At 43.1% G+C, this 12,178-nt stretch overlaps 1 protein-coding gene across 3 annotated transcripts; it reads right to left on the bottom strand.

The window, feature by feature from the left end:
- Positions 1–417: 417 nt before the first annotated feature.
- LOC117776038 (monocarboxylate transporter 12-B-like) lies at positions 418–11,302 on the bottom strand. Of its 3 annotated transcripts, none has more exons than XM_034609737.1 (10): positions 10,971–11,302; positions 7,042–7,376; positions 4,331–4,434; positions 4,109–4,252; positions 3,283–3,378; positions 2,937–3,090; positions 2,189–2,384; positions 1,662–2,155; positions 1,330–1,589; positions 418–912 (listed from the first exon to the last, which is right to left on the bottom strand). In XM_034609737.1, the coding sequence occupies exons 2-10, from the start codon at positions 7,176–7,178 to the stop codon at positions 722–724; spliced, it is 1,776 nt and encodes a 591-aa protein (XP_034465628.1). In that variant the 5' UTR covers positions 7,179–7,376; positions 10,971–11,302; the 3' UTR covers positions 418–721. The 3 variants fall into 3 exon arrangements, with proteins under 3 accessions (XP_034465628.1, XP_034465627.1, XP_034465629.1); XM_034609736.1 differs by lacking the exon at positions 10,971–11,302 and adding an exon at positions 8,501–8,680; XM_034609738.1 differs by lacking the exons at positions 3,283–3,378; positions 10,971–11,302 and adding an exon at positions 8,501–8,678.
- Positions 11,303–12,178: the final 876 nt, after the last annotated feature.

Below are 12,178 nucleotides of genomic sequence, written 5' to 3'. Positions count from 1 at the left end.
CCACTTCAAATTGAAGATACATTTAAAATTCAAGTTAAAATTAAGTTAAATGAAAGTGTGCATTTTTCACCAACACGATTTTTTAAGTTGGATTTGTCCTGCACTCTATAGGCTTGTCGGCTCAAGAACAATTTCATTTTATTACTATAGGCCGTGCAATGTCAGGTATGGACATTATATTTTGTTTTCACATTGATTCACTCAAATTCTTTCACACCAGAAAGTTTCTCTGCAGTGTTTTGATGAGTTTTTCAAAATGTTTTCTTGATACAATGATCGATATTATCATTTGAGTAGATAAGAAACTCTTTATAATCAAAAGTTTAAATAAAATGTATAATCTATATGAAATTGGTGAGAACAGTTTGTGCGTCTTCACATTATTGAAACTCTCACTAAGGCCTGAGAGTTTTTTTGAAGTTTGCAGAATTTGGCTCGTATGACATAAGAAAGCCCTTTTTCTTCACAGGACAGAAAATCCACATTGAACAACAAAGATACAAAATAACCTGATCCTTGTGTGTCACAGTCACAACAAAAAGCAGTTTCTTTAAAACGGGGCTGAGGTTGTTCCTCTTTGGTTCTTCTGGGAACTGTTCTTACTGAACCTGAGGTCTCGGTTCCAATGCCCCAAACACATCAGCGACAGACGATGCACGTCAAAATAGCACCACGACTGTTTTGTCTTTGTAAACCCGCGGTCCAGCAGAGGTGAGGTGCATCATATGATTCCCTGCTGAGCGTCAACAGAAGCACAACGATTCGGATCTAAATGAGCAGCTGAGCTACACTTGGACCTGCGGCAGCGTCGGACTAACATGGTGGAGATTAGGACCGCGGAGCTGAGCATGAAGCAAGCGCCGCTGAGGAGGAAGGTCGCTGCATAGTCGCCGGTCCTGTCGACCAACCAACCTGCAGACAGACACACAGGAGGGATGGATGAACATAAGTATGAATACATAAAGAAATACAGTTTGGGATGAAAAAGGCTATTTTTGTTTTACTGCATTTATTCATCTATTTCTCAATTATAATGTTTATATATTTATTTCTACAGGTCAGATTTAACACCATTGATTGGACTAAATGAAAGAAATCTGGGGTCATTGCAGGTGCTTCCGAGCTGCAGCCAAAAATAACATTTGATCATTTTTAAAATCAAAGATGCCAGGGAACAGATTTTGAGAAAGAAAAACCATAATAATCTTAATGCTGATCTCAGTTTTGTGGTTTGTCAATAACGCTACTCAATAATTAATGTTTGCCATTGATACCCACTAAAATCTTCCAGGACACAGCAGCAGTTGTAATAATTCAATGACCTCTTACCTCCTATCGGCGGGCTGATCAGGTAAGGGATAGCGTGCAGGAAGTAGACCACACCCAGGCCAGAGGTGAGATGGGTGGAGCCCACAATGTCAGAGGTCACCACTGGGATGAGCGCCACGTACGCTCCGTCAAAGTATCCGTAGAGCACGGCAAACGAGACGAGGAGCGAGAAGGAGCGCAGGAGGGGGGCGAACATGCAGCAGAGGCCCTCCAAGCCGAGCGCCACCATGAAGCTCAGCATGCGATACTTCTTCAGACACCTGGAACAAAGGAAATCTATCAGTATCCTAATCAGTATTAATCACAAACACACAAACACAGAAGGCACGTACTTCCTGTCCGTGACCCATCCGAAGGTGATGTTCCCCACAATGCCGCTGACTCCAAATATGGACATGAGGAAGGCGGCGTGCTTGTGGTCCACCCCCACACTGAGGGCGTATGGGACCAGGTAAACCACTGGAGCGCTGCAGCCATACGCCAAAAACAGGAAGGACACCGACAGAATCAGGAAGTCGGGCCTCACAAGGAATCCAAACTCCTCGGTGGACTCGAGGCAAAAACACCGACTTCTGGATGAAGGGTTCGTGTTCACTAACGCAGGAGGAGGGCTGACGGTGTCCGGTTTGGTTTCAGTGAGTCCTGGGTCTTCTGTCTTCAAATCTGTCTTGTCAGCTTTACCGCTCAAGATCATAGATTCAATTAACTTCATGTCCTCAATCGTGCTTCCGTTTGCTAATTTGGCATCCGAGCGTTTGATCTCCCCGAGCACCGTCTCCGTTAGCTTGTTGCTGAATAAAATGCACTCAGCTATCTTTATTTCTGTTTGACCTGAGAGCAGGGCTATGTTCCTCTCAGACAGTTTGTCGTTTTCCAGTCTGATGTTTTTAAACGCTCCGTTGGAGATGAGCAGCCCTCGAGTTTCCTTCAAGTTGCTTATTTCCAGCTGCTTTGGCTCCCCCTGGCTGCAGTCAGCTGGAACTTTTTCAGTGTCTTTCGTGTCCAGCACTGTTGTCAGGCAGTCGTGCTCTGAGTTAGTCAACTTCTCGGATTTCCTGTAGATGGATGAGAAGAAAATATTAGAAAATACATTGAATTAGATCAAAATAATTGATGTGAATAGTTTTGGTGGATATGCTTTATATTAATGATTAGAAAGTTATAGATTTTGCAAGGTCCCTGTGACCTTAGACACCAACAGTGGACGTTTGCACCAAATTTGAAGATATTCCCTCAAGGCATTCTGGAGATATTTTGTTCCAAAGATATGTGCGTCCATACAGACTGAGGCACAACCTGGCTGTTCCTGTCACAGACACATGAAAACAAGCTGTCGTCGTACTAGACTATTTCTAATCCAGGAACAGAGACGTCCTGTAGTCATCAGTTTTAGCTTGGGAACCTCCTTTGTTGGACATTTGCACATCTTTGCTCTGGGCACTTGTGAAGAGCATATTAATACATCTGTGACCTTTCAACGGATGAAAAGAATCATCATAAATCAAGTGATTAACAAATCAACAATGAATCTGCAGTTGCAGCTGTAGAACACACTGAAACAAGTCTTCTCTAGAAGACTTATCTTTTCCTTGGATCTGAGGACTTACCCTTCACCTCTTGGCTCCAGCGGCTTCATCAGAGCTCCAACAACACACAGGTTGGAAACAAATCCTCCCAGGATGAGCAGAGCTCCTCTCCAGGAGTATTGCTCAATGAGCAGCTGGACGACAGGAGCCAGGATGAAGGTCCCGATGCCGCTACCTGAAGATGAGGTGAGAATGGATTTGATGGGATGAAACAACAAGAAGAGTCGAAAAGAGGAGAACCGAAGAGGAACTTAATAGGCAGAGTAGAGAAAAGTGAAAGAGGATGATAGAGTAGAGGAGATGAGACAGAAGAGTGAAGTATAAATGACGAGAGAAGAAAGCAACAGGTAAGCGAAGATGTAAGTACCGGACTGGGCGATGCCATAGGCCAGAGCTTTCCTCTCATTGAAGTACCTCCCAACCATCGCTATGGCTGGTGTGTAGCTGAGAGCAAAGCCAAGACCTGCAGAGGATGAATAAGAAAGTTTTCCAGTTTGTCAAAAACTTGCCAAATGTTGCCAAATCTGAGCAGAAGTTGGTTGTAAACAGGATGTGACACAGGAAGATTAAGTATCATCAACTACAGCTTGTTCTGAGCCAGAGGGGCTTGCTTTAATGAAATGAGACATTAAGTGCTGAACTTCTGGGAAGAGAGTCAGACCCCAACAAGAATAATTCTGTAAAATGTGATCCTGTAGTAGCACTGTGGGGAAGTTTTAATGGGCAATTCAACACAAAATAAACATTCAAAACTCTCAATGTAATGATTTAAATCATGTCAACAACAGACGACAGTAAATCTGCAATCACATTTGAGCAGGGTTTTGTTTGCTGCAGGTAAACGGTCTATGTGAGGGCAAAAGAGGCGGGACACTGCATTATCTGCATTCATAAACCTGTAGCTACACCCAGTGTTAAACTGTTATCATAAAAACAATCAGGAATATGTGTCTGACATTCAAACTACATTAATAAGATGTGATGCATGATTCTCTTGTGGAGGATTAAAGAAGCCTCGCCTCCTTTCGACCTTGATGACATGACGTCACCAGGGGTCTCTCATCTCTTTCTTCTCTTATTGTGCATGGTTATACATTTTGTTAATTTCTCAACTGAAGTTTCTCCTGATTGAAATGGATTTACCAAGACCAGATATTGATAAAGTGCCCGTGTGTCATGATCTGCTTGCGTACCTGTGAGGATCCCCAGGGAAGTGTAGAGATATTCCAGACTGGAAGCGAAGGAGCTGAGGATGAATCCGGCAGCCGACAGCAAACCTCCCAGAATCACCGTCGCTCTGCAGGACACTCGGCTCCCGAGGAAACCACCCAGAGGAGCTGCAGACGCACTTTGAGTTAACTCCATCATTTATTATTTACAGTGTTATTTATTTTCTGCGTGTACTGATGTTTTACCACAGAGCATGGTGGTACAGTCAATCAGACTGTGGATCCAGGCGGTGGTGGAATAATCCTGCTCGAAGTGCAGCTGGAACTCCACGAAGAAGATGGAAACACATCTGATGACAGAGAGAGGGAACGTTAGATTCATTCCATTTTAACACAGCAGCAAGTGTAGCATTGATAAAGAACAGTTCTCTTGATACAGGGGGTTTATCGCCCGTGTCTGTGTGTACAAAATAACTTGAAAACCAGATGGACCGATTCCCACCAAACTTGGTGGGAATTTAACTTGGGAGGGTTTCTGCAGATGATTAACGTTTGCACCTGATCAGTCGAAGGTCAACAAAGGTAGGGTCAGAAAAATGCCTCTCCACAAAAATATGGCCAGAGAGACAATCTGAAGTTTATATTGATTTAAATTATACCCCATCATATGATGAGTGATGTCATGAAGAAGTGAGAAAGAAATCAAAACTGACCTATTGGACTAGAGACACAACTTTAAGCTTATGTAGATCAAAACGTCCTTTATGATCGTACGGTAGCAACAACGTCATGACATCACTGTGACATCAGAAATACTGTGTCATCATGCATTAACTTTTTCAGCCAATAAGATTAGAATTAAACACTTTATTTAGATTAACCAATCATTTGTCATCATGTGTGAAATGGTATTATTACAAAATAAAACCAAAGCATTGCCTGATAGGTTAATAAACAGTGAAAACCTTGTATCACACAGACCAGGATAGATTATCCAGTTGGATTGGGACAAATAAGAGTTTGGTAAGAGTGAGTAAATTAAGACAGTCACTTTAAACTCTCTGTCTTGTGTCAGAGAGAAAGTAACTATCCAAATCCTGCTTCACTGTTATGTCATGACTTGTCTGGTGTAATAATTATTAAAGGGTTTAGATCATATAAGGTGTCAGTTCCATGTCGGAGTCAATAAAGTGGAGTTGGGTGCGGTGTTTATCAGTTTATGGCCGTCAGTCATATTCGCAATCTGAGGGCTCTGTACACCCTGACCCATTTGTTATGACTCCGATCGCCCGTTATGTAAAACCAGCAACTCTTAGAATTTCAGAAAGCCATTAAGTCAGTGCATTGATAAGATCACATTAAAATCATAAAGTCATTAGGACAAAAGTGATTTTACTTTATGATCTGTGTTGACTGGAGACAGAAAAAATTTTTGCCAACACACACACACACACACACACACACACACACACACACACACACACACACACACACACACACACACACACACACACACACACACACACACACACACACACACACACACACACACAGGTAGAGTTAGTATCAGAAATGTTTAATCTAATGACAGCAAATTAGAAGCTGGATGGTTTTTATTGCTCTTATTACATGATTGTTCTCTTAATTTAATTTCCTCTCATCTCGGGTGGCGCAGTGGAGCAGTGGTTAGCACCGTTGCCTCACAGGAAGAAGGCTCTGGGTTCTAACCTGGTTGTGGGTTTGGTTCTTAGTCTCTATATGTCAGCTCACCCAGCTCTCCCTGCGATCCTCAAAGGACAAGTGGTATAGATCATGGATCTTTTTGGGATGTTTGATGCCGTCTGTCCGTTCCCTGCTCCCCTTTGTTCTCTGTCTAGACACCCCCGACCATATGAAAGATGTTGCTGGCGCTGTGTGAGGAACATGATCCCTCGTCAGCTTCCCTCCGGCAAGAATGTTCAGGGCCTCAACCCTATGTCTTTCCAGTGGCGGGTGAAGTGTTGTCCCTGCGCTAAGTGCACACTTGTTTTTAAGTGTCAAGTGTCAGCTGAGTTGGGGGGGGGGGGGGCGATGGTCTGACTGTGCAAACTAGGAAACATGGAAACTTCTCCCCAGAATGTTTAAAGCCCCAGTGGAAAAAAGACCACATTGATTAGCAGCTTACGGGTTTGAGCTGAGCGGGAGTGGAGTCCTGCCAGGTAATAACACAGAGGGGTTTCAAAAAGCTGAGAACATGAAGTTTGACCTCTGGGCAGAGTTAAAGTTTAGTTGTTTAGTAGATTTGATGAAAGAACAGTTGAGTCTGGTCTCCAGAAAATGAGGTTCCAGATGAAATATTCTCCCACTCAACATGATTAGATACCAGATGTGTTTACGTGGTCTTCGTTCATATTGAACAGATCAGGGATTTTATCAAATGTGGCCGTTCTGCAGGATTAGTGGAGTAAGGGTCACATTATGAAACCATGACGTCCAGGGTGTGAAGGTTTGAACCCGTTCCTTCTTTGTATTTGTCTTTCCCTCACCTCAGCTTTGTGGCTTAGAAAAAAAACACAAGATATGAAAGGACTGTAAAGTAGAATCACCGCCCTGTTGTTGCAAGCCTCCGCCACCCAGTGCAGGTGTTATCTCCAGACTTATATGAGGTCCCGAACCTTGACCTGTGATAACCAAATTCTTACCAGGTTTTTGAGCCTAGGAGAGCTTTTGCAGGTCTTCCTGTGATGTTGTGATCACAAGACCAAAATGTGCTTTACAATTTAATCACCAAAATCTAATCAGTTCATCTGTGAGTCCAACTGAAAGTTTGTACCAAATTTGAAGAAATTCCTTCAGGGCGTTCTTGAGATATCCTGTTCACAAGTATGGGACGGACGGCTGGGCGACCCGAAAACATAATACCTTTGGCCACAGGTTTTGGTCGTAACTCATTGGATTAAAAAACGTGACAACATCACCTGGTCACTGCCCGAATGCAGATGGTGGCGAGGAAACAACCAGCAACGATCATCCAACCCCAGCCGCCTTCCGGTGCTGTTGTGACGCCACTGGTGCTCCTGCCTTCTTTGGGCTTCTCCTCCTTGTTGACTGCCATCGCTCCAGCCAATCACAGGGCAGATTGGCATCGGTGTTCTCTTCCTCAGACACAGGGGGGCGCTGGAGGTCAGAACTCCTCTCCTCGATGTTCTCTGCTGGTCTCTAAACGTACAGCACGTTTTTCATTGGCCGGGTTGAAGATCTGCAGACACCTGAAAGAACCATCGTCCTTCCTGTTCCTCCTCTTCCTCCGTCACTGAGGAACCACAGAAATTCAACCTTTTCAGATATTGATTTTTTGACATTTTGACCCAGACAGATTATAGCAAAAGTTTGCAATCGTAGTTATGAGACAAAAAGACACAATAGGGCGCCGCCCTCCATAAGAAAACAAAGGAAAAGGATGATAATGAAACATTTTGTCAATTATAATTACAATCAGCTGCAGCGTCGAGCCCAGTTCAACAGAATCGAGCAGAATCAATTTACACAAGATGAACGTGAGCGACGTTTAAATCATCCTCGTATCGGACCATCATGTGAGAAGCCAGGAGCGGTGTGTGTGTGTGTGTGCGTGTGCTCCCAGACAGCACACACGCACACAAACAAACAAACAAACAAACAAACAAACAAACACACACAGGCCCCGCCCCTCTCACTCGCTCGCTCAGAGAGACACGAGCAGTGAGATCAAAGGACCGTTACCCGAGTGACTTTGAGGAAGAACAGTGGAAACACAGAGTTTCTCTGGTGTCAGCTGCTCGGGGATCAGATCACAAGCTGCAGTTTGTTTGTACCGAGCTGGAGTTTCTGTTTCCTCCTCCACCCCGACCTGCTCTCACTGGAACTAATAAACACTCATCACTGGTTTTCAGGACCTGATCAGCACATGAGGAAACTCAGTGTTTGTTCGATTCCAGAGTTTATGAGGCTGCATTTAAAAAACATCACGGAAAATGACTCGTCAACATGTTGTGCTCAGAACAACAACAACACCAGACGTGACGTGAATAGCCGGACTCTGTTGCAGAGAGCGGAGCGACACGCAGACATGTATTTACCCATCAAACAGGAAACCTTAGCCACCATCGCAACAATCCAGCCCCTGGGAAGTGGGTCAGGAGCCGCCACTGGTGCCCACGTGTGACTTTTAGATTTCCAGCTTTCTCTCTGGACATGTGACTCCAGACAAAAGGTGCAACGGTCCTGCCTGGAACTGTGTAAAAGCTTGGCCCCAGCCCCCAACAGTTAAACATCGCTCTGAGCTGCGGTACCACACGCTGCTGGTACAGAGGTGTGGTGCAGATGAAGCAGCCAGGTGTTACTCGTGTGGTTAAACAGGCTGAAGCGACTGAAAGACGAAAACAAATGCGGTCAAACCCCAGATCAGATGTCAGCTCCGTGTTCCCAGGAGCCGGTCCCGGTTCAGCGCGTCTGTGGCGGTTCGCTGCTGGATCCTGGTTGTTTGCATCTGTAAGTCAGACCCTGAGGGAAACGCTCCCCCCATGTTGATCACCGCAGCAAAGTGCGCCGTCATGTGTGAAAGCACAGCGAAGCCAGCTGGCCCCTTTTGTTTTGCGTGTCTACTTGTGCATTTACGGTAAAGTGGTACGGCAAAAAAAATGACAAAAACACTATTTTATTTATAGTCTCTCATTATAGATATATATTTATCTTCATGGCGTAACTGCTCATATCAAATGTCATGTCTCTTTAATGCACAATTAAAGGGAAAGTGGGTGAAAAAGGCAGAATGTTTTCATAAAGTAGTCATATTTGGACGCTCAGTAAAAATATTCTGTGAGAGGTTATGAATCATTTCCAGTGGATTCCTCTTCATGGTTTCTCAGACTAGTTTCATATCAAACCTCATGACTTTTTACTGCAGAATGACTGAGAAAGTTTAAGGGAAAGTCTGTGAAAATGGCCCAATGTCTTCATAATGTACGAAAAAACAGAATGATAATAATCATAAAAAATATATATACTAATATATTTTACTCTCTCTCTCTCTAGGTCGTTATGCTCACTGTTGTTCAACATTTAAATAGTATTTTTAGAACTTTTTATTATGTGTATATTTGTATGTATCTTGTAAAGCACGTTTTTTTTATCAAAAGTGCAATAAAGGAAAATGTTTATTGTTATTGTTACTTCACTTTTTTTTAAGGATTTATTTTATTATTTACCGTGATAAAGAAACAGGGCTGTGTGAAATACAAAATAAAAAACTGAATATCTAGAGTTGCCAAACAATTGGTTTAATTTCCCCCATTGTTTCTTTAACATTTGATTTATTTTTTGATTTATTACATTTGCTAATGCTGTTATAATTGTTTTAAACAAATACAATTTCAGGTTTCTTTTTGTAAATCGAGCTCCGTCATTCCTGATATAATGTCAGTGACACTCAGAGGTGGCCGACCATCATTTTGAAGTGGAATTAGTCTGAAAACAGGAGGTTTCTTCTCAATTATAATATGGACATTTTTCATAATTTCAAATATGACTACTGTATGAATATATTGGGCCATTCTCAGACTTTCCCTTTGATTCTACAGCAAAAGGACATTTCATATGAGCAGATACGCCATGAAGATACATTTCTATCAAATGAGAGACTTTAACTAAAATAGTGTTTTTGTCCTTTTTTGCTGCTCCAACTATCTTTTAGATTCTACCGTAGAGGCAGAAGTAGACGCGCAACAAAACCCCACACGTGACGGCTCCCTTCACTGCGCTGATCCCTTTAATGTGTTGCTAACACCTGAGGGTTCGAACCAGCAGCCGTGAAGCCGCGTGGATTTGCATTTGAAAAGGCCTTCACATCACCTGGGCTGTTTGCCTCATTCAAGCTACTACGTCTGAGCAAACAAGCTGAGTGTGCGCGTGAGCGCGTGCGTGGTGATAGGCAGACTGGAGGGGGGGGCAGAGACCGTGGTTACAAGAAACCTGACAAACTTGAAAGAAAACTTGAAAGACAAAACCGATTCAAAAACTCAACTAAACACGAAGAACCGTCATGTCTGTGCTGCAGAAATCTGCTGTGCAAAGTCCAAAGGTTCCTGAGCAGCCGCTTCTGCTTCGTCATCTGCTCCATCCAAAGCTTATCTCGACAAACTAACAGGCTGTAAAGTTTGCATGTGTGTGTGACAGCTTGTGGACAGAGAAGGTCCCTTCTGCTGCTAAGTAAACTGGCCCCAAGCCAGGAAAACAGCCCAGTTTACAGAGATTAACTGGAACTGGGCATCCCACAGTGTTAGAAAGAGACTGCGTGGGAAACAATTTAATAACCTGTGATTTACTGTAGGATTTAATTACCTGAAACACTTTAAATACTTAGAACAATGTTGGTACAGTGGATTAAAACAGAACTGGTCGTTTTAGAGGAAAGGATGAGTAAATCTTTCAAGAACACATATGGAAACAAAAGTAAAGTTTTGGGAAAATCGTGAATAATGGTTTAAAATGGTTAATGTAAAGTTAGTCTGATACAAGATGGAAATCCTGAATCAGATTCTTGAAGCTGGCGCTGCACTTTTTTAACTGGATTTGTGATCTAAAGTTAGAAAGAATAAAAAAAATCTCCCGAGTAAAGTATTTACAATGAATGTCCTCTGCAGACACGTTTAGTTTTTATATTTTTGACAATTCATTCTGTGATTCGTTGTAAATCACACATTTCCACGCGTGTGTTCTCCTGCAGTTACTGTTCATTCAAAAATAAAAGAATCCAGAAAGAAACAAAGGGTGAGAGACATAGACTGAGTCTGTGAATGCAGGAGAGAGAGAGAGAGAGAGAGAGAGAGAGACGAACAAGATAAAAACACAAAAACAAGTGTTGACTCACATCAGCTTCTGCTTCCTCCTCCTGTGTCACCGCTTCATGGCTCCGGTGTCCAGCAGCAGCAGCAGCAGCTCGACCACAGCAGCGACCGGGTGACAAAGGATAAATGGAAACTGGGAGTTCTCCAGCTGTTGCCTGTGAGCTGCTCTGCCATGAAACATCTGCAGCTGCAGTTTAAGATACTGGGGGGGAGGAGTGACGTCACACCGCGGCGAAACTCTCTGTTCCCAAAACACACGTTCCCTTGCGTAACGCGTAGACCACATAACACACTGCACGCGCAGGAGGCCTTTTTGTGTGTAACTTTGTGTCCGCGCCTCCATTTCACGACTTCAACACCACGTTTTGTGCGTAAACTCGCTTTGAATCTCAACCTGTCCGTGCACCAGGGGCCCTCCAGTAGGTGGCGCTAATGATGCAGACCGTGGAGCTGAATTCATGCCAAAACTTAAACAAACAAACAAACTAATGCACAAAAACCAAACAAATGCACATTTCTAATAACTGACTGGTGAACTGCAGCCATTTGCTATACAACCGCAGCATTAACAGGAGTTAGACAGGTTCTCTGTAGATGCTAATAACACTTTTACCTAATGGAACGTATTCAGTGCATTTCCCTCGTCCCATTATACTGATATTAAATATTAATACTATATATTCTACAGTGTATTAAAGTGTAGTGAAGACTCTGAATACTTCCTCCATCATGGTCAGTTCCAGGGCTCCATGTAGTGGATGAAAAGTGACGTTGTAATGACATATTGTTGAGTTTAATGTTAACCCCTCACAATATCCATTCAGCAATTCATTCCCAACATTAAAGATCTTCACCTGCCGCTTAACGTGATTGTTGCCCAAACAAATCTGGATAAAAATGGAAAAATAGAGAAAAGAAAATCTTCTAAACTCTTCTGAACTATAGTAGACAACCTTAGTCACTTGAATACAAGAACCCAACCAGTACGAGGCCCCTGACTAATGGGCTCTGCTATGTGCTGCCTCCAGGCCCAAGTCTAACTCTCTCTCCAAAGTTCTTTTCAACTTTCCCTCAAGGTGTTTGTCGACCATCGGCCTTGTGCCGGTATTTAGCCTTAGACGGAATTTACCACCGGCTTTGGTCAGTATTAGAAAAGTTCACAGAGGTCATATATATATTCACACACCCCAATAAAATAAAATTGTATACTTCTTAACTTCCTCCAACGACG

The sequence above is a fragment of the Hippoglossus hippoglossus genome, chromosome 15 (genome assembly GCF_009819705.1).
Source record: "Hippoglossus hippoglossus isolate fHipHip1 chromosome 15, fHipHip1.pri, whole genome shotgun sequence".
Taxonomy (NCBI): Eukaryota; Metazoa; Chordata; class Actinopteri; order Pleuronectiformes; family Pleuronectidae; genus Hippoglossus; species Hippoglossus hippoglossus.
Note: the sequence above shows the minus strand (reverse complement) of the source record. Positions and strands in the feature narration are given on the sequence as shown.

Coding starts and splice junctions, on each gene's coding strand:
- LOC117776038 (XM_034609737.1), bottom strand. CDS start 7,178: ATGGCAGTCAACAAGGAGGAGAAGCCCAAAGAAGGCAGGAGCACCAGT. Junction 4,253..4,330: donor CTGTACCACCATGCTCTGTG/GTAAAACATCAG, acceptor GTGCGTCTGCAG/CTCCTCTGGGTGGTTTCCTC. Junction 3,091..3,282: donor CTATGGCATCGCCCAGTCCG/GTACTTACATCT, acceptor CCTCATCTTCAG/GTAGCGGCATCGGGACCTTC.